The 19,211-nt window shown below is 44.5% G+C and overlaps 1 protein-coding gene across 1 annotated transcript in view; it reads right to left on the bottom strand.

Moving 5' to 3' along the window:
• Positions 1 to 7,843: 7,843 nt before the first annotated feature.
• LTV1 (LTV1 ribosome biogenesis factor) overlaps positions 7,844 to 19,211 on the bottom strand; it is a 238,136-nt gene continuing 226,768 nt past the window's right edge. Inside the window, exon 11 of the mRNA XM_069235129.1 lies at positions 7,844 to 9,111. Coding sequence (XP_069091230.1) covers positions 8,998 to 9,111 — 114 coding nt within the window. The 3' untranslated portion in view covers positions 7,844 to 8,997. The remainder of the gene's footprint in view (positions 9,112 to 19,211) is intronic.

Raw genomic sequence — 19,211 nt, 5'->3', positions numbered from 1 at the left:
AGGAGGAATTGGGTGGGACACTGACGATTAAAGAATAGGAGGAAGTATATTACAGAGCACACCACACAGCATGCAACATAGCCAGTGAAGAGACTGCCACAAAAATTGCTACCTATTGGTATCTTACCCCTGTGCACTTACATTAGAGCAACCCCACATGGAGTGCTGAATAATGGAGACAGTGTGACGCACCTGGAACATTGGTACACCTGCTATGGGATTGCCCAAAGCTTACCTCCTATTGGGAGGAAATCTTGAATGACTTTGATACCCATCTTCAGACCCAGCTCCTACGATTTCCCGCCTATGTAATTCTGGGACTTCCCAACCCCCTGACATTCCCACTCAAGTCCCTTAGAGGATGGAAAATTGGACTGGCACTGGGGGATGCTCTAAAAAAAAAAAACAATATTGATTTCTGGGGCTCCCCTACACTTCTAAGACATTTGGGTTGACTGAGTAGATTAGGACATGTCTTAGGCATGGAGAAACTTTATTTGGTGCTCTCAGCTCATGGTGACTCCTTTAGAGAGCTGTGGAGTCCACACCTGCCTCTTCTAATTGGGGAATTCCGGGAATTAACCTGTTCCAAATATCTGAGACTTATCAGCCGTAGAAGACCCCAGAGATTAACACAGAAGGAAAGGGATGTAATTCTGTCCGTGGTCCAGACGCTCGTTAATGTGCCTATATATAGATGTAGCTGGAGGTGGTATTCCTGTTTCATTGGTTTTGAAAGATCACTTTAAGAGGGTGCTGTATCGCCCACTTGGTTTGTGTTCTTTTCCATTGACACATCTTCTATAAACGCTAATAAAGAGATGTGAACCATAAAAACAAGTTCATGATTTTCCTCTTTTTCAAAGCTCAAAACAACTTGTGCATTTGTAGTGTTTAGTGAGTTCTTATAAGTTTCGGTGAAAGCAGAACGGAAGCATATGGCGTGAGGAAAAACCCCAGGTACTGACTGCTTCTCGATTGAGTTCTATGCCTCCTTCGTAGAACAGTAGGCACCTAAATTAGTGGAAATGTACAATAAGGCCAAGATGTTAAAGGTCCTTCTGCCCACCACCAGAGAGGCTCTAATGGTATCGCTGCTAAAATCTGGGAAACCGCCTCACGACATGAAGGCCTATCACCCTCTATCCATCCTGAACACAGACTACAAAATTCATAGTAGAATACTTGCCACCAGACTACTACACTATGGGCCATATGTACGAACACTTTTTCCCATAGACACAGAATGGGAAAAAACCTTTGCTACATCTGGCCCTTTATGCCTCGGCTGATATATACAGATCAATTGGGCTTTATTCCGGGCCGCAACACAGCGCTGAACATCCTTTGACTGCTGCCGTTACTGGAAAAAAGCTCCAGCCACAGTTCCACATGCTACAATATTATCAGTAGATATCTAAAAAGCTTTTGACAGCCTGGAATGGAATTACTTGGCTCAGGTGATTACGTGTTTCTAACTGGGTACTGGGTTCCTAAATTGGGTCCAGCTACTTTATGCTGCCTCGGGCGCTAGAGGGACTGGCAAACATATATCGTTAATCTATGAAATAGACGTGGCACCCGCCAGGAGTGCCCTCTCTTAACGTTACTGTTCGCTCTAGCGATGGAACTCATTGTGCTCCAAGCCTGTTTGGACGGTGATTATCAGGGCCCGAAGGTGTTGTCTGAATGTCAACATATTGCGCTTTACGCGGATGACCATTTGTTGTTCCTCGTGGACAGTAGGGAGGACCCCTCCAGGGGCCCAGCAGTTGCTGAAAACATTCAGTTACTTATCAGGCCTTAGGGTTAACTGGACGAAAACCAGCCTGTTCCTGGTTAGCCGGGGAACACCCCCTCCTGTAGAGTTGGACTGTTTGTACTGGGAGCCACATTACATATGTGGGGGGTGAGAATTTATCACACCCCCTTTGATGTAATATAGGGCAACATCGGACGGGTGATTGGTTCCCTGAGGCAGAGCATGGACTTTTAGAGCATTCTCCCATTATCAGTGATGGGGAGGGTGGCACTGTTAAAAATGGTTATGCTACCTCGACTCCTCTATTATTTCACTGCATTGGCAATAAAAATCACTTTGGCCCTTTTCAGGGAAATAGACTCGCTGACTCTTATCATTTATCTGGGGAGCAGGCCGCAATTGTGTGGCATTTTCCATGTTGCAGCGACCTACTGCTTTGAGTGGGCTAGCAGCATCGAATTTTGAAGCCTACTATATAGCAGCACAGCTGCTATACCCCCACACAATGGGTGAGAAGCCCCCAGAACGGGCCTAGTGACAGGCAACTCGGAACACCGGTTGGGTCTCACCTAATTCGTCTCCTTTTGGAGATGAGGGATCGGCGGCAATGAGCATGAGGTGGTGGCGTATTGCTGGCGCAGATGCCTACTAGAAACCAGAACCAAGCACTCATTCTTCTGAGCTCTCACTTAATTATTTAACGGTCCTCCTACACAGTAATGATTGCCAAGGACTATACCAACTCAGGGAGGCAGGAGTACACACAGTGGGGGATTTGTTCAGGGATGGTGTGTTACTCCCCTACAATGAATTACAGTCAGAGTTTGATTTACACCCTCAGCACTTCCTGATACACGGGGCCCTAGTGCCCACTATATGGCAACATTGGGGGGGCGGACAGGACAGAACCACCCACACACACTAGCTGCACATGCATAGCTACAGCAGCGAGCATGCTGAAGGCAGTTGCGTGCCTCTACCGTAGGATAAATAACGACTCCCTATAGCCCCTAGCTAACATACGCCAGAAATGGGAAGCGGATATCGGCAAATCCTATACATCTGAAAGATGGGACATAGTGCTGTAGAGAATACCTAAAATATCGTGCAATGCCAGATTCAAATTAATAAACTTTTATATTTCACACAGAGCTTACTTAACCCCTCATAGGTTGAACAGAATGCTTACGGTGACTAAGATTAAATGTCCAAAATGTGATCAAGTGGGAGCAGATTTCCTTCCTATGTTTTGGAGTTGCCCTCAACTTCACCGCTATTGGCAGGGTGTTGTGGACTCCCTCTCAACATTGGTTGAGAGAAAGGTGTCTAGAGACCCCACCCATTGTCTCTTAAGTGACTTCCCTCACACCATGAAGACTAAAATATCCAGTGAATTCACGGATCTGGGCTTCAGACTGGCCAAGAGGGAGATTACCCATAATTGGAAATCATCTTGGGGTCCCCAGGTACTAACATGGTGCAAGGAACTCCTAAAATGGGCAGATTAGGAAGGAGAAACGTTAACCTTGGAGGCTGTCCAAAATGGTTGTCCCGCAGATGGGGCAACGAGCATGGACGACGCTAGTGGAGAAACTCAGACAAATGGTCTCTCGCCCTACAAACTCTCCCATCTACATAGGGAAGGGAGCAAAAGTTGCGGGAGATCACTCAGACCGGGGTTCGTCATTCAATGGATGAATTAGCAAATCAGAGGAGGAGGCTAGATAAACAGAAGCATGTTGTTGATACGCACTGCACAAGAGGGAGGAGGGGTTCTGAGTTGAATTGGGGAGGGTTTAGGTGTGCTGGGTTCACCTGGGATGGACAATTGGATTGTATACTGTTATTGATAACTGAAATCAGACTACTGTGCATTGAATGGCCTATTGGTTCTCACGGTGTTTTATTTCTACATACCAATAAAATCTGTATTAAAAAAAAAAAAAAAAAATTACATCAAACCAGCAGAACCCAACCAAAAACCCAAGGAAACTCTCAAAGGAGTTAATAATGACACCGCAAGGCTGCAAGCGGAAGGGGTTGTCGCCTGGTCTGGTTTACTATGGCGAAACCACAAGCAGCGAGACACCCAACCACGGACCTAACAGTAGATCTGGAACTTGCAATAAACTTCTCTGGCACTTCTGTTTTGCCGTAGTGTTGCTTACCTGTTGAATCAGAGACCTCTGCAGCATCTTAATGGCTCTGAAGTCAGAGTGACCACTGGGCTACTGAGGGTTGTGCTCCATCTTGCCTCTCCCCTGCTTGGAGCTCCATGCAACACCGAACTCGAGTTTACTGCACACCCTTATCCCTGATTTTACTGCCCACGCTCCACTACCTACTTGTGATACAAGTGATAACATGGTCTGCTCCACGGATCGGGTCTTGATTCCCAGCCCAGAGTCCATGGTGAAGCCCGAGGAGGAAGACAAGGACATCCCGCTGCTGCAGAGAGAGGTGACCTTGATGTCGGTGCTCCCCCGATGATGAAACTGGGACAGCAACAATTTGAGCAGGGGAGTCAAAATTACAACCGAAGCTGTCTGTTCATACAGATAAACGATTGTTTATTACAAGATGTAGGCTTTATTAACATGGCAGAAAACGTAGGTGTGATGTAGAAGTCATTGTGATGGGATACTTTTAGGCAGGCCAAAGAGAAAGCCGCCTTAGTGACCCATGATGTATATAAAAGTTTTTAATGCATCAATGACATCATCTTACTTTGTTTTTAGGAGCCTGAAAAGTTTTGCTGGAGCCCTGCAAGTTTGTACAGTAAACATTAGGGCAAACAGGCAGTAAAATGTGGCCAATACCAGTCTGTGGAATGGATGGACCTCTAGCATGGTCATGCACACCAGCAATGCGAATGGACTGCATAGATGTGAAATACCTATGCCTGTCTGTAGTTCTAAGACTTCATGTTCAAAATACCATCCTCCCTTTGCTAATGTTTGATGGCTTCCAGCGATACTTTTTGCCACTGAAGGATTCATTTGCTATAAATACCTTCAATTGTTTGCAACAGCTGTAACCAGTTCTCTACAACATGAACATAAAACATCTGTTTATTAAGAAAGCCCCAAATCCTCTAGATGCTGCGCAAACATGATTGGTTTACGCACTTAGGGACATCAGTTGCCAAAAAGATTTATATCCTTCAAGATTTTTTACTCAGACATTGTGCCCCACTGTGGCTATGTACTAAAAACTGTTAAGTGGAGCTTTGAGTCAAAAGTGGACATGCCTGAAAAGTCACTGGACTATATGTGTGTGTGCAGCAATAAATAATTCAATTCAATTTATTTTAATCATGAGATGGAAGAAATAAACAAACACAACAGCTTGAAAGATCACAGTTTGCCAGTATGTATGGATTGTTCTTTGAAAAAAATCAAGAGGCGTGGTAACCCTTTCTACAAACATTCATAGCAAACACCAAAGCACTCCAGACACATACGTCCGGTAAAGATTGATCCGTGCCAAAGGATGCTCCAATTACTTACCTATTTTTCTATTCCTCCGAAGACAATTCCTTCTGGTTATGATCCTTTCATCCAATACTGACGAGGAAGAGGACAAACGGGGGTGATAATAACTAGAACAGGGGTCTTCAAACTTTTTGTAGTGAGAGCTACTTCTGATCAGTGAAAATCTATGTGAGCTACTGAAGGCTAAACAACTAGCACATTGTTACCAGATACTCCCATGCCCAGCTTCATTGACCTTAAGCCTAATGTCCAAAGAGCTGAATACTATGGTTTGAACAAAATACTTTAACTAGGGGCATTATGACAGGGCTGTCATGTGTCTCTTTTAGAATGTACGAACATGTGTGCATATAAAAGGGATATATTTGCATAGGTGACTCAGAGCCTGTGTCGTATGTACTTGCAACACAGGACATACATTTCACCATATGTTGCACCGTTCCACGTATAACACAAACATACAATCCTTTTTATTTTAAATGGGAGAAATTTAAAGTGCAGAAAAATGTTCTGCAAATTGTTCATAATAAGGAACAGTTTTCTGCACCTTAAATTTCTTTCATTTAGACAAATGGCTGTGCGTTTCAGTTATACTTATGGCAAAGTGTCTACTGGCCACTGGGAGCAAGAGGCCAGCTGCTTGTAAATGCCACACTTTGAAATGGGAGAAAATTCATATGAGAATTAACTTAACCATTAAGGTAACCTTTCATTTTAATTTTCTCCCATTTAAAAGCATTAAGAAACATATTTTTTTTATCACAGCTCCAATATTGAGTTGGCAAGGACTTTTAAGTTAAACACCTGAGTGCTTCAGTTGTTCACCTGTGCCCAAGCCCCAGAATAGGTCATAAATCAGACAGCACTGCTCCATTATCAGGTGCTGCTATCTGGTGCCAGATGATAATAATGTAAAATGAACTCACAAGAAACCGAGCCTATAGATAAAGTGGGCCGCTAAAGTGCCCAATGTTATATGCTGTAGCAGGTGGGAGAACAGTGAAAATGACACAACGGACCAATGCATGAAGAGAACGTGCTGGAAGCCACTATATGAAAGTAGATTATAAAACATTTTAGAAAAATCAAATCATCTTGGCTAACGCCAGACATAAAATGGGCTCTCAAGAAAATGTTAATATATTGTGGGACTGCCTACGGGGATACTTGATTTCTTCCTCGGCCATCCCCCATCACGACTTGCACTGTTCTCCCGATTATTGTTAGATGCCCTGTTTTAAGGTCCAGTGTGAGACATGAGTTCTAACGTCGTATGAAGTCTGAGTTTTTTTGCTTTACTTTAATGCTTAGGTACAGTACTGGCCACCTGGAATATTACACAGTACAGAGACTACGCACAAGATATCAAATTATTTAAAAAACTGTTATATCTCAACCTATCTTGGAAATTGATTTTTATGAAACTATTATTTGATTTTAGCTAGGGATTTTGTTAAAGAAATTATATATTTTATTGTTCAGATTTGATTAAATAGATTACGTTGTACATGACATTATTATCACGTTAAAGATTGAATTCCTTGATTAACTCAGCCTTCCAGTACTTGAGTTTTACCAAAACAAGCCAAATACAAAAAAAACGGTATTCTACTTAGAAACAAAATGAAAATTCATATTAATCAGTCCTCTCCCACAAATAACGGCCTTAATTAGAGGTTGGAGTCAAACGTAAAAACGGTAGAAAATGTTTGTCTGTTTTCGGAATTTGTGCTCAAGGTAAGTTGAGCACGAATTATTATTTTTTAAATTGCTATTCGATTTACAAAATAGTGTTCAAAACGGAAGAAGAAAGAAGTAGAACAATTATTCCACCCGTATTACCGTTTAACAGTGCAAAACATTAGTTCAGGTGGTAAACTCTGGTACAAACCGGGCTGCAGGCCCTCCAACTACCTGGAGTTGACGCCAAACCTTGCTTTGTGAATGTTTCTTGAGTACTTCAAGGAGAACTTTGGCTCCCACTTGCAGCAGCACTGTGAAACATCAGTAGGAACAGATCTGGTGGTACTTCTGCACCTCCTGTCTGCGAATTTGATACGAGTATGTAACAGGGTACAAGACTGGCCCTAATGCTAGCAAAGTCCAAAGTTATCTTAGTGGTGAATCAGGTTCTTCTAATACTACAAGAACTCCAATGGCATGACCAGCACACAGTGGTGGGACTGCAAACTCTTTCACACACAATAATTCTGCATGTATGTCCAAAACTGTTTCAGACCCAACTGGTTGATCGGTAAGGGTGTGGCTCAAGAAGACAACAGTTGGTACTGATAAAGCGAGTCTAATAATCTAAGATGACCGTGGCCGATTCTCTACCATCTGAAACAGCGGATCGACTACCTGTCAGAAAAGAGGGGAAAAGAAGACATTGTGTACTGCAACACATAAGTTGCAGTAAATATGTTGCGTACTGCAAAGGAGGGCATTAATGTTGCTATTAAAAATTTAAAAGAAAACGGACTTCCATACAAACCACACAGCCAAGAAATTATAAGCATGGCAGAAATCAGATGTTTTTTTTCACTACAACACAGAGAACATCAACTGAATAATAATCGAGACAAAGTTGTGTATACATGGAGTACAACAGTGATTTTATTATTCGTTGTTTGAAAATGAAGGCGTAAATTCAATCGCCATTATAGGTTTATGGGGCGATTTTGACAAGGCAGTGAAATACCCAGGAGACGCCACAGAGCACAGACTTTCTTCATTAGCGGTCCGGACAACGATTAAACTGTTTGATGAAGGTACGAACGAGAATGTAAAACAAAATCGTGAACCTGCAACGAACATCGCTCATATCAGTTAGACATATGTTGCCCGTAACAGACCGCTGTGGGAAGCACGTGGAAGAAAGCGTTCTATCAAATATTTAACATTTTCTCTCATTTCTTAAACATATAATAGCCTGTAACCTCCCCATATATTAAGCCCAAGTTCACAACGATGGTGTTATTGCACTGGGTCATCATTCTGTTTTAGTCAGTGGCAAAGGCAGCTTTACTCATTCCATTTTCTGGCCACAGTGGCTAATGGGAAATACAGAAACACATTTCTCCATAGCGCGTGTAGAGTCCAGACACTTTCCTCTTCATACGTTTGTGCGTCCGCAGTAAACACAGATTTGATGCACGGTTGTACAGCAATCCGTTTGAATAAAATGAATACCAGGTTATGCTATCTTCCCAATTTATACATGTATGTAACACCGTGGACACGGATTTTAGACACAAAAAAATGTGATCCTGTCAAAATGTTTCATTCTCTTACGTGACAATCTGCTTTTTAAAAATATTTTCTGAAATTTAGCTCAATAGATATTTTTAAGCACACAAATTAAATTGACAAAATATTTATATTTGCCAGCAAATTTGCACTCTGGTCCAGTGACATCCCATGTTTGATGGAGAATTAATTTAAAAATCCTATTTTATTCCTGAACTTTCTAAAGATAAGCAGGATGTACTCATGACAACGTCTTTGTAAACTCAAATAAACATTATACATATTTTACACTTGTTAGCTGAGCCGGATCCAGGATTGTTTGTTACAATGAGAAGTATAAATCTGAAGCAAGTCTGAAAAGATCACTTCTTAGAAGTAATTTAAGGTTCATGTTGCTTTCTTGTGCCTTTAAAACATCCATATCTTCTGTTCTGGATTCTAGAGCGGCAGAAACACAAAGACATGAGGTAAAATGTCCACCACAAGCAACTGTTAGGATAGCTTGAGACCTTGGATGTTCCGTCGCAGGTTCAGCTGCTCCTTCTCCTGTCGTGTCTTCTCTACCTTGAAGGCTTCTCTATTGGCTTTCTTCTCCAGTCGGCGTTCCTGTAAAGCCAAAGTATTAAATATTCATATTGCTGTATTAACGTGTTTTTAGACATTGACAAAAAGAACGTAGCCGATTACCCTTACCTTCACCCCTAGTACACACAAAGACGGTTGAGAATAGGCAACAAGATAGTGGCAACATCCAATTAAAATACTTAGAGGGTGGTAGTCCAACGTCACAACTATTGCGCACACCTCCTCCCCTCTTAATTTATGCTGGTGGTTGGTACTGGTGCCTCTTTCCCAGGCTTGAGACTCTTTAGTTCCTTTCTCTGGAACCTGACACATCACTCGGGCCAAATAGGCTCATGACCGCGCCAGCCAGCAACAAATATCCGGGACAGGCTGGCCAGGGGAAGGCAGCAGGAAGAAAGTTCTGAAGCAGGAAAGGGTGTAGGTACATGTTGACTAAGCAACTAAGCAACTGTGTTCCGCTATGTTCTTGTTTACAGGGATGCCCCAGATGTCTTGCTCTCTGGTGTGGGTGGGGGGGATGTTGTTTTAGTGTTATGTTTCAGTTGATGAAAACGTGTTGCTCTGTATGCTTGCAACGTCAGATCACATGCCCTACCTTTCTTTGTATAGGACACACAGCGATACACTACTCCTCTGACTTGCGACCACATTCATGAACCTGAATAAGGTGCTCAACCTCAAGGAATTATTTTGGAATATACGTGGGATTAACAATCCACAGAAAAGGGAAGCAAATCCTGTGTTATCTAAACCGGCATAGCATAGGGCTAGCCCTCCTCCAAGAAACGCACATATCCCTAGCACAGATCCCCCCCTTCGCCAAGGCCTGGGGAACCCATTGATATTTCTCATGCTATAGCTCGTACTCCCAGGGCACATGCATTCTCATACACAAGACTATTCCTTTTACCCTTCATGCTAATCACTCTGATCCTGAGGGCCGCTATGCTGGCCACACTTGCAGATGAGTGCGTTTTGCTTCTCAACATCTATGCTCCCAATGTTGACGATCCCGTTTTTTGCCAATAGATCGTGGACCTCCTGGAAAAGCTTGATGCAGATCATGTGATCCTGGGGGGCGACCTCAACATGCCACAATGTTTACATACTGACTCTACCAGCTCACAACCTAGTGATAAACCTCAGGCTGGGAGCACTCTGTCACATTATTGACACCTAAGGGCTGCAAGATGTTTGGCGCGCCTGTCATCTGTCCAATCCGAGATTCACGTTCTATTTCGCCATCACTCTGTGTGGCTGGATTATTGGTTCCTTTCAGAGCACACCTAAATGTGGGTGTCGGAGATAGCAGTCCTCCCCGGAATACTGTCCAGCCATAGCCCCATCCTGCTTACATTACAAATACCATATGAGTGTGGCCTGGTGCAGCCCTGGCAGTTCTCTGGGGAGGCCCTCCGAGACCCGGAGTTTCGGGGTGAGGTCCTTTACTCAATAAAGGAATACTTTGCAATGAATACCGGTACAGTAGCCACAAAGGCCATGCTGTGGGAGGCCTATAAAGCCCTTATACATGGGGTATGCATCTCTAAGCGTACTAATGTCCTTCCTGACATCCGCACTCAGTTGCAGTGTGTCGAGAATAAGCTCCGAGATATTGATAATCCCTCTGCTGCAGACGGGAGCCCCCTGACTGCATCAGCGCTCCCTACTATTGACGGAATTCCGCAACCTTACTAAAAGGGAGCTTGCATATTTGGGGAAGAATGCTAAAGCCCGCAGATATCTTGAGGGGGGAATGTTTTGGCCGAACCCTTGCACAACTGCTGCCTCCTACCCGACTCCCTAACTACATTCCCGAACTGAGGGCGGAGGACAGGAGATGCAATGTGGATGGACCCGGCGTCCTAGCGCTAATATACACAACTTTATACATCTTGTACACCGGAAGACCCTTCTGCGCCTTCTTCGTATCTGGACAGGATTGCTCCCTGTTCAGTTACTCCCTATTCTCTGGGTATACTTGACTTTTCTTATGCTAGGGGAGGGATGGTTGAAAAGGAAACCCCTTAAAGCAATCAAAATGCTCATTAGGCCCTTAACAACACTCCAAAGGAAATTTACACTACTCCTCTCCATTCGCATAAATAGGTGGAGGTGCATGAGTACCGATAGGGTCTTCTGTAGAAGGTTCTCTTCCTCCCCACATCACACCCATGGGATACTTCCCCATGCAACTTCTCACAACAAGTGGAGAAGTGTGGCACAATGGTTAGAGCGGCAGACCCTGAAGCAGAGATCTGGCTCAAGACCAGGGTTCAAGTCCCGCTTCGGCAGGTTTTGGGCTCAATTCCCTTGGACCAGATAATTCTCGCCTCGGTGCCTAATCTAATTAATGGGTCCCACTCTACAACTCTGGGCAATAGCTTGCTTAATCTCCACAATGGCCCCAACAGCGCTTGGATGCCTGGCTTCACCCTGGGGGTGCCCAGGAGTGGGCGCCTCACAGGGAAAAGCCAGGAGGGGTTCCATAGCGGTATGAGTACAGCGCCTTGAGACCCTAACGGGTGAGTAGTGCGCTATACAAGAGCAAAGTTTACGTTTACAACACACTACAGGGTACTCCCACCCCCGCCACTAATGCAACTCCACACAACAAGGTACTTCACTTGCCATCTTTATATACCACACAGTACTTTCGGCATACAACCTCTAGTAAGATGGTGTTATTCTTCTCCAATTTCACATAGCATGCAGTACTCCCCTATACAGCCTCTAGCGACAAGGTACTACTCGTTCCCCATTTCATACCAACGCACAATAGTACAACAGTCTTGCCTGATGCAACAGGGTACTACTATTCCACTCATCCGCAACACTTAAACATGCCCAACCAGCATGCATCTACATAACTACTGTCCTCTTCTCAAAATCTGCTAACCAGACTCCATCACGCCAAAACATATGGAGTCAAAAGTAAATGCTCACACTATACTCTCAACACAACATACAGGAAGTAAGTTCCCTTCCTGTCTTGCAACACGGAGCATTCATATCACCAGATCCTTCATCAAATACGGAAGTTCACACAACATGAAACCTACAAGAAAACGTACAAACCACTTGCATGCTCTGTCAATGAGATGTGTATGGCACATATCAATACTCAAAAATCACAAACTAAAAACTTTTCCTTGAGCTTAAGAACCCCACATTTAATGAGAACCAAGACACATTTATAACAGAAGCAAAATACATAATTTGAACATTCTGAACGCTAGATACCTTCTTAAATAAGATACCTGGATATCCATTCTTTCCCAATTAAATAAAGAAGTGTCATTGAAATCTTTTCGGAACATTAGCATACAGTTTAACATTTGACAAATGCCAGGCAAACACTCTTTAAATCTCAGGAAAAGGCCTCAAACAACCAGTCTTATTTCTAAATCCATGTCCTTAAAAACAGTCCAATTCTTTTTCTTCTTTGCTGAAAGCTCAAAGACCTAAACAGGCCCAGTACTTCAGCACTGGGTCACAGTACCATGGCTCTTCAAGATCATACTAAAAGGTACAATCACCCACCTGAGGTGCTCACTCCAAGAAAGCAGGATGAGCAAAGGTCTCAGATGCCATCAATTTGTCTAAGTGAATTACAACATCTCTTCACTGCAATCCGATGCTCCACTCGCTGCACTCTAGGCAGCATCATCACCCTCTGGACAGACCGTGCTGGGCACCTTTCGTAAAACCTTCACAGCAGACGTATGCCATCACAGCTGTTTATTCTCAGTGAGGGCATTGAAACCAGCAGTGAGCATGCTACTTCAGTGGTCTCAGGGTCTGTGCATTGCTTCGTGTTGATGTCATGCCAGTAGAAAAGGATGACACTCGCTTAAGTAACAGGTGCTTCCCTCCACACACTGTCCTGCTCTGAGAGTATAGTATATAAAAACGAACCACTACAAGCAGGGAACCTGCAAGTGCCGGAATTAACACAACACAACATAAGCACAGCAGCCATTCTCCATCAAAGTCTTGCACCAGTCTTAAAAAAGCGATAAAGCGCTACTTTAGCAACTGTCCTGTTTATCCAGATCACAAACCCTGCAAAGTTATTAATATCCTAAAAATCGAAATCTCTCTAAATAGTCTATGCTCTAGTGGCTTCACTTAGTTTAAGTAACGTCATGTCCTCCTCACTGCGTTCCTCCTGGACAATAAGAAAATTAGTTACTTACCTGTAACTTCAGTTCTCCGGCATTGATATCTTTCATATAGTCACATGCTTGAATCTTTCCCAGTTGTCGAAGTGGGAGTCCAAGTGTACCATAACAGCAGTTTGTATCATTACCACAGGCGGCCCAAATGGCAATGAACAGTCACTCTAATAACTTACATATGTTCATTTAAAAAAAGAACCAAACTTGAACTATGACGAATCAGGCGACAGCACCCTCTAGAACACTCCCAAGAGCGGTTGAATCCCTGTTTTTCAAGCGCAAGTGTAATAATTTTAAAGGAGCCATAAGGGGGAGCCTCTCACGGGAGGAGGGTGGGTCACACGTGAATCTATGAAAGATTCCTATACTGGAGAACTGAAGTCAGAAGTAACTCATTTTCTTCTCCAGCATTGGATCTTTCATAGATTCACATGCTTGAAACAGTATAGCAAGCAGTTATTATAAGTATGCTTCTGAGGCAATATAAAACACTTTGAGGACGGTGGGTAAGAAATCAATACCATATATCCACATCGCCTAAAATTAATGTTCCAGATATGGAAAACCAGTCATGCAGATTAAAATAACATGACACTGAACTATATTACTATAATAATAACCACATGAGTAGAGGCTCATCTTATTGGAACAGATGACGTAACACTGCCTGTCCTATAGCTGCATTACCATGGTGTGCCAATTATAGGTAGTAGTGCTGCATGAATGTATGGGTGCTCTTACATATTGCGGCACAGCAAATCTTCTCTAATGGTACTCCTGCAAACCGAGCAGTCGAAGTGGATACTGCCCTTGTTGAGTGTGCTTTGGCTTCGGCTGTCAGTGGTTTACCCGCCTTTGAAAGGCAAAACTGGATGGCAGCAGAAATGCATCTAGCAATTGTGGCTTTTGCAACTGAAGCACCTTGTTGAGTTTGACCAGATGATACTAAAAGTTGTTCAAACTTACGTATTTGCTGAGTACAATGCAAACAGAATTTGATGCACATTTTGACATCCGGAGTATGGAGAGACTGCTCAGCCAGAGCAGCCGGATCCGGGCAAAAAGAGCACAGTATTGTGGCCTCATTAAGATGAAATTGAGATGGAACTTTGGTTATGTATCTTAGGTTTGTCCTGAGAAAAACAATTATCAATGAAATGCAGAAATGGTTCCTGTGTTGTAAAAGCCTGTATTTCACGGACTCTCGCAGCGGAGGTGAGAGCTAACAGTAACACCACCTTCCAAGGCAGGAACATTAGGTATACCTTGTGAATGGGTTTGAATGGTGGTTTCATTAACTGGGAGAGAACTAATTGAGATGCGATTCTGGAGGAGGAGCTCGATCCGCAGGGAAAGCTCTGAATAATCCTTTCAATGAACATCTAATACTAATACTGTTCGTCTTCCTCCTCAATATCATTGTCCTCTTGGCATTTAACAAACAACTGGAATGGACTGTGAGCAGGCCCAAAGGGTCAATCGTCCTCTGACTCCCGTATGTCCAGCAAATGGGATGAAGGAAAAGGTGAAACTTTACCTGGGGACGTTAGCGCTGGAGTCAATGTCCTAGTAGCCACCTTTAATATCTTAGACGGGACCGTCGTCGACATCATAGCTGGCACTGGAGTTGCTGCCACCAAATTAATGTTGTTTCGCTGTTGATGAGGCCTTTCGTGGTACTGTCGTTGATGGTGGTGTCATCAACGATGCTCCCGTTGACGGCGTAGTCGTTGACAGAACTGTCAACAATAGGTGAATTCTCATCGACGATATGGGAGTGTCGACGGCCCTAGTCCTGGTTGTTCCCTTGGACGGTGTTTTTGAAGAAGTTTTTGATGATTCTCTGAGATGGAGTGGTGGGCTGAGAGGAGGCCTTCTAAGTGGAGATGTGTGTTTTTTCTCCTTTTTCAGAGAAACCTTATGGTATGTTTTCAAGGCCTTTCTACTCTCCTCAGATGTCCCCTGATCAGAGGGCCTTGCCCTGTTTTGTGACATCTCGGAGGTGTCCCTGTTCTCATCAGAAGTGGTAACTTTCTGGGTTTTAGACTTCTGTAGCCACAGAAGTAACCTCCCCTCTCTGTCCTCCAAAGTCTTCAAAGGAAAAATTCTACATACCTTACAATTCTTTACCTGATGATTGGGATAAAGACATTCTTTATGTGGGTCAGCCACATGAAGTCGCTTTCTTTCATAGGACTTGCAAGATCTGAAGAGTCCTTTCCTGGAAGTATCAGACAGTGAGCTGAATTCTTAATTTGAAATAAGTAAAAAAACTAAGCAGAGTTCAGGGAGACTCTTCATTTAACATGTGGTAGAAAATCTGAGGGATTAAGCCTCTCGTGGGAGTGCTCTAGGGGATGTTGTCACCTGATTGATCATAGTTTAAGTTTGGTCCTTTTTTAAAAAGGAAATACATAAGGTATTAGAGTGACTGTTCCTTGCCATTAGGGCCTATGACAATGCATACATACTGCTATGTTATGGTACCCCGCACTTCAACAACAGGGAATGATTCAAGCATGTGAATCTATGAAAGATCTAATATTGGGGAACAATGCTGACACTGTTTATCAGTATTTTCTCTGCCAGAAATGCCCCCAAAGGCCATAACTGTCTTGCCGATTTCCATGCAGGTCCTTTAAAAACTTGTTGCCAAAGTGACATAGCTAGGAAGTAAGTTCTTTATTTCATGTTGAGCCTCTAGGTTACAGTAACAGCTGGCAGGTCCTGTCAGTGCTCGATCATTCCTCTAATTGTCCCTAACTCTACTCCACACCACACATCAACATTATTCATTCGCAGCATTCCAGAGGGATGCTCTGACATACAAGAAAAGGGGACACCAATTAAGAAAAACAATCCAAGCCTTAAAAACCTCAAAAATAGAACAAGAGCTCAAGATGGCTACAATCAGTTCAGAAGTAATACTCATAAGCACAGAACTAAAAACCACGTGCAAGAGCATGGAGATGCTAAGAGACTGGCCTGAAGGATGCAACAACAGAAGTGAAACAACTCAAGAACACCATGCACAGTTAGTTATCCAGTAGACTGACTCTTCAGCAAAGCACTGAAAATAACAAATGTCAATCTGGGCATTACAAAATGTTTTACTGAGCTATCAGAATGAGCAGAATGGCCTACCATAAACTATTTATTGAACCCTGGCTGTAAACTGTGCTTAAGCCCAAGAGCCTGTCTGTTCTTTCAGTGGAACGGGTGTGTAGGAAGTTGGCTCTGTATGTGCTATTTCAAAGTAAGGAATAGCATGCACAGAGTCCAAGGGTTCCCCTTAGAGGTAAAATAGTGGTACAAATAGATAATACTAATGCTCTATTTTGTGGTAGTGTGGTCGAGCAGTAGGCTTATCCAAGGAGTAGTGTTAAGCATTTGTTGTACATACACATAGACAATAAATGAGGTACACACACTCAGAGACAAATCCAGCCAATAGGTTTTGTTATAGAAAAATATCTTTTCTTAGTTTATTTTAAGAACCACAGGTTCAAATTCTACATGTAATATCTCATTCGAAAGGTATTGCAGGTAAGTACTTTAGGAACTTCAAATCATCAAAATTGCATGTATACTTTTCAAGTTATTCCCAAATAGCTGTTTTAAAAGTGGACACTTAGTGCAATTTTCACAGTTCCTAGGGGAGGTAAGTATTTGTTAGGTTAACCAGGTAAGTAAGACACTTACAGGGCTCAGTTCTTGGTCCAAGGTAGCCCACCGTTGGGGGTTCAGAGCAACCCCAAAGTCACCACACCAGCAGCTCAGGGCCGGTCAGGTGCAGAGTTCAAAGTGGTGCCCAAAACACATAGGCTAGAATGGAGAGAAGGGGGTGCCCCGGTTCCGGTCTGCTTGCAGGTAAGTACCCGCGTCTTCGGAGGGCAGACCAGGGGGGTTTTGTAGGGCACCGGGGGGGGACACAAGCCCACACAGAAATTGTACCCTCAGCGGCGCGGGGGCGGCCGGGTGCAGTGTAGAAACAAGCGTCGGGTTCGCAATGTTAGTCTATGAGAGATCTCGGGATCTCTTCAGCGCTGCAGGCAGGCAAGGGGGGGATTCCTCGGGGAAACCTCCACTTGGACAAGGGAGAGGGACTCCTGGGGGTCACTTCTCCAGTGAAAGTCCGGTCCTTCAGGTCCTGGGGGCTGCGGGTGCAGGGTCTCTCCCAGGCGTCGGGACTTTAGGTTCAAAGAGTCGCGGTCAGGGGAAGCCTCGGGATTCCCTCTGCAGGCGGCGCTGTGGGGGCTCAGGGGGGACAGGTTTTGGTACTCACAGTATCAGAGTAGTCCTGGGGTCCCTCCTGAGGTGTCGGATCTCCACCAGCCGAGTCGGGGTCGCCGGGTGCAGTGTTGCAAGTCTCACGCTTCTTGCGGGGAGCTTGCAGGGTTCTTTAAAGCTGCTGGAAACAAAGTTGCAGCTTTTCTTGGAGCAGGTCCGCTGTCCTCGGGAGTTTCTTGTCTTTTCGAAGCAGGGGCAGTCCTCAGAGGATGTCGAGGTCGCTGGTCCCTTTGGAAGGCGTCGCTGGAGCAGGATCTTTGGAAGGCAGGAGACAGGCCGGTGAGTTTCTGGAGCCAAGGCAGTTGTCGTCTTCTGGTCTTCCTCTGCAGGGGTTTTTCAGCTAGGCAGTCCTTCTTCTTGTAGTTGCAGGAATCTAATTTTCTAGGGTTCAGGGTAGCCCTTAAATACTAAATTTAAGGGCGTGTTTAGGTCTGGGGGGTTAGTAGCCAATGGCTACTAGCCCTGAGGGTGGGTACACCCTCTTTGTGCCTCCTCCCAAGGGGAGGGGGTCACAATCCTAACCCTATTGGGGGAATCCTCCATCTGCAAGATGGAGGATTTCTAAAAGTTAGAGTCACTTCAGCTCAGGACACCTTAGGGGCTGTCCTGACTGGCCAGTGACTCCTCCTTGTTTTTCTCATTATCTTCTCCGGCCTTGCCGCCAAAAGTGGGGCCTGGCCGGAGGGGGCGGGCAACTCCACTAGCTGGAGTGTCCTGCTGGGTTGGCACAAAGGAGGTGAGCCTTTGAGGCTCACCGCCAGGTGTGACAATTCCTGCCTGGGGGAGGTGTTAGCATCTCCACCCAGTGCAGGCTTTGTTACTGGCCTCAGAGTGACAAAGGCACTCTCCCCATGGGGCCAGCAACATGTCTCGGTTTGTGGCAGGCTGCTAAAACTAGTCAGCCTACACAGATAGTCGGTTAAGTTTCAGGGGGCACCTCTAAGGTGCCCTCTGTGGTGTATTTTACAATAAAATGTACACTGGCATCAGTGTGCATTTATTGTGCTGAGAAGTTTGATACCAAACTTCCCAGTTTTCAGTGTAGCCATTATGGTGCTGTGGAGTTCGTGTTTGACAAACTCCCAGACCATATACTCTTATGGCTACCCTGCACTTACAATGTCTAAGGTTTTGTTTAGACACTGTAGGGGTACCATGCTCATGCACTGGTACCCTCACCTATGGTATAGTGCACCCTGCCTTAGGGCTGTAAGGCCTGCTAGAGGGGTGTCTTACCTATACTGCATAGGCAGTGAGAGGCTGGCATGGCACCCTGAGGGGAGTGCCATGTCGACTTACTCGTTTTGTCCTCACTAGCACACACAAGCTGGCAAGCAGTGTGTCTGTGCTGAGTGAGAGGTCTCCAGGGTGGCATAAGACATGCTGCAGCCCTTAGAGACCTTCCTTGGCATCAGGGCCCTTGGTACTAGAAGTACCAGTTACAAGGGACTTATCTGGATGCCAGGGTCTGCCAATTGTGGATACAAAAGTACAGGTTAGGGAAAGAACACTGGTGCTGGGGCCTGGTTAGCAGGCCTCAGCACACTTTCAATTGTAAACATAGCATCAGCAAAGGCAAAAAGTCAGGGGGCAACCATGCCAAGGAGGCATTTCCTTACACAACCCCCCCCCAAACGAAAGAGGATGAGA

This window comes from Pleurodeles waltl, chromosome 5 (genome assembly GCF_031143425.1).
Source record: "Pleurodeles waltl isolate 20211129_DDA chromosome 5, aPleWal1.hap1.20221129, whole genome shotgun sequence".
Taxonomy (NCBI): domain Eukaryota; kingdom Metazoa; phylum Chordata; class Amphibia; order Caudata; family Salamandridae; genus Pleurodeles; species Pleurodeles waltl.
The sequence above is the reverse complement of the archived record's forward strand: the minus strand, read 5'-3'. Positions and strand labels throughout refer to the sequence as shown.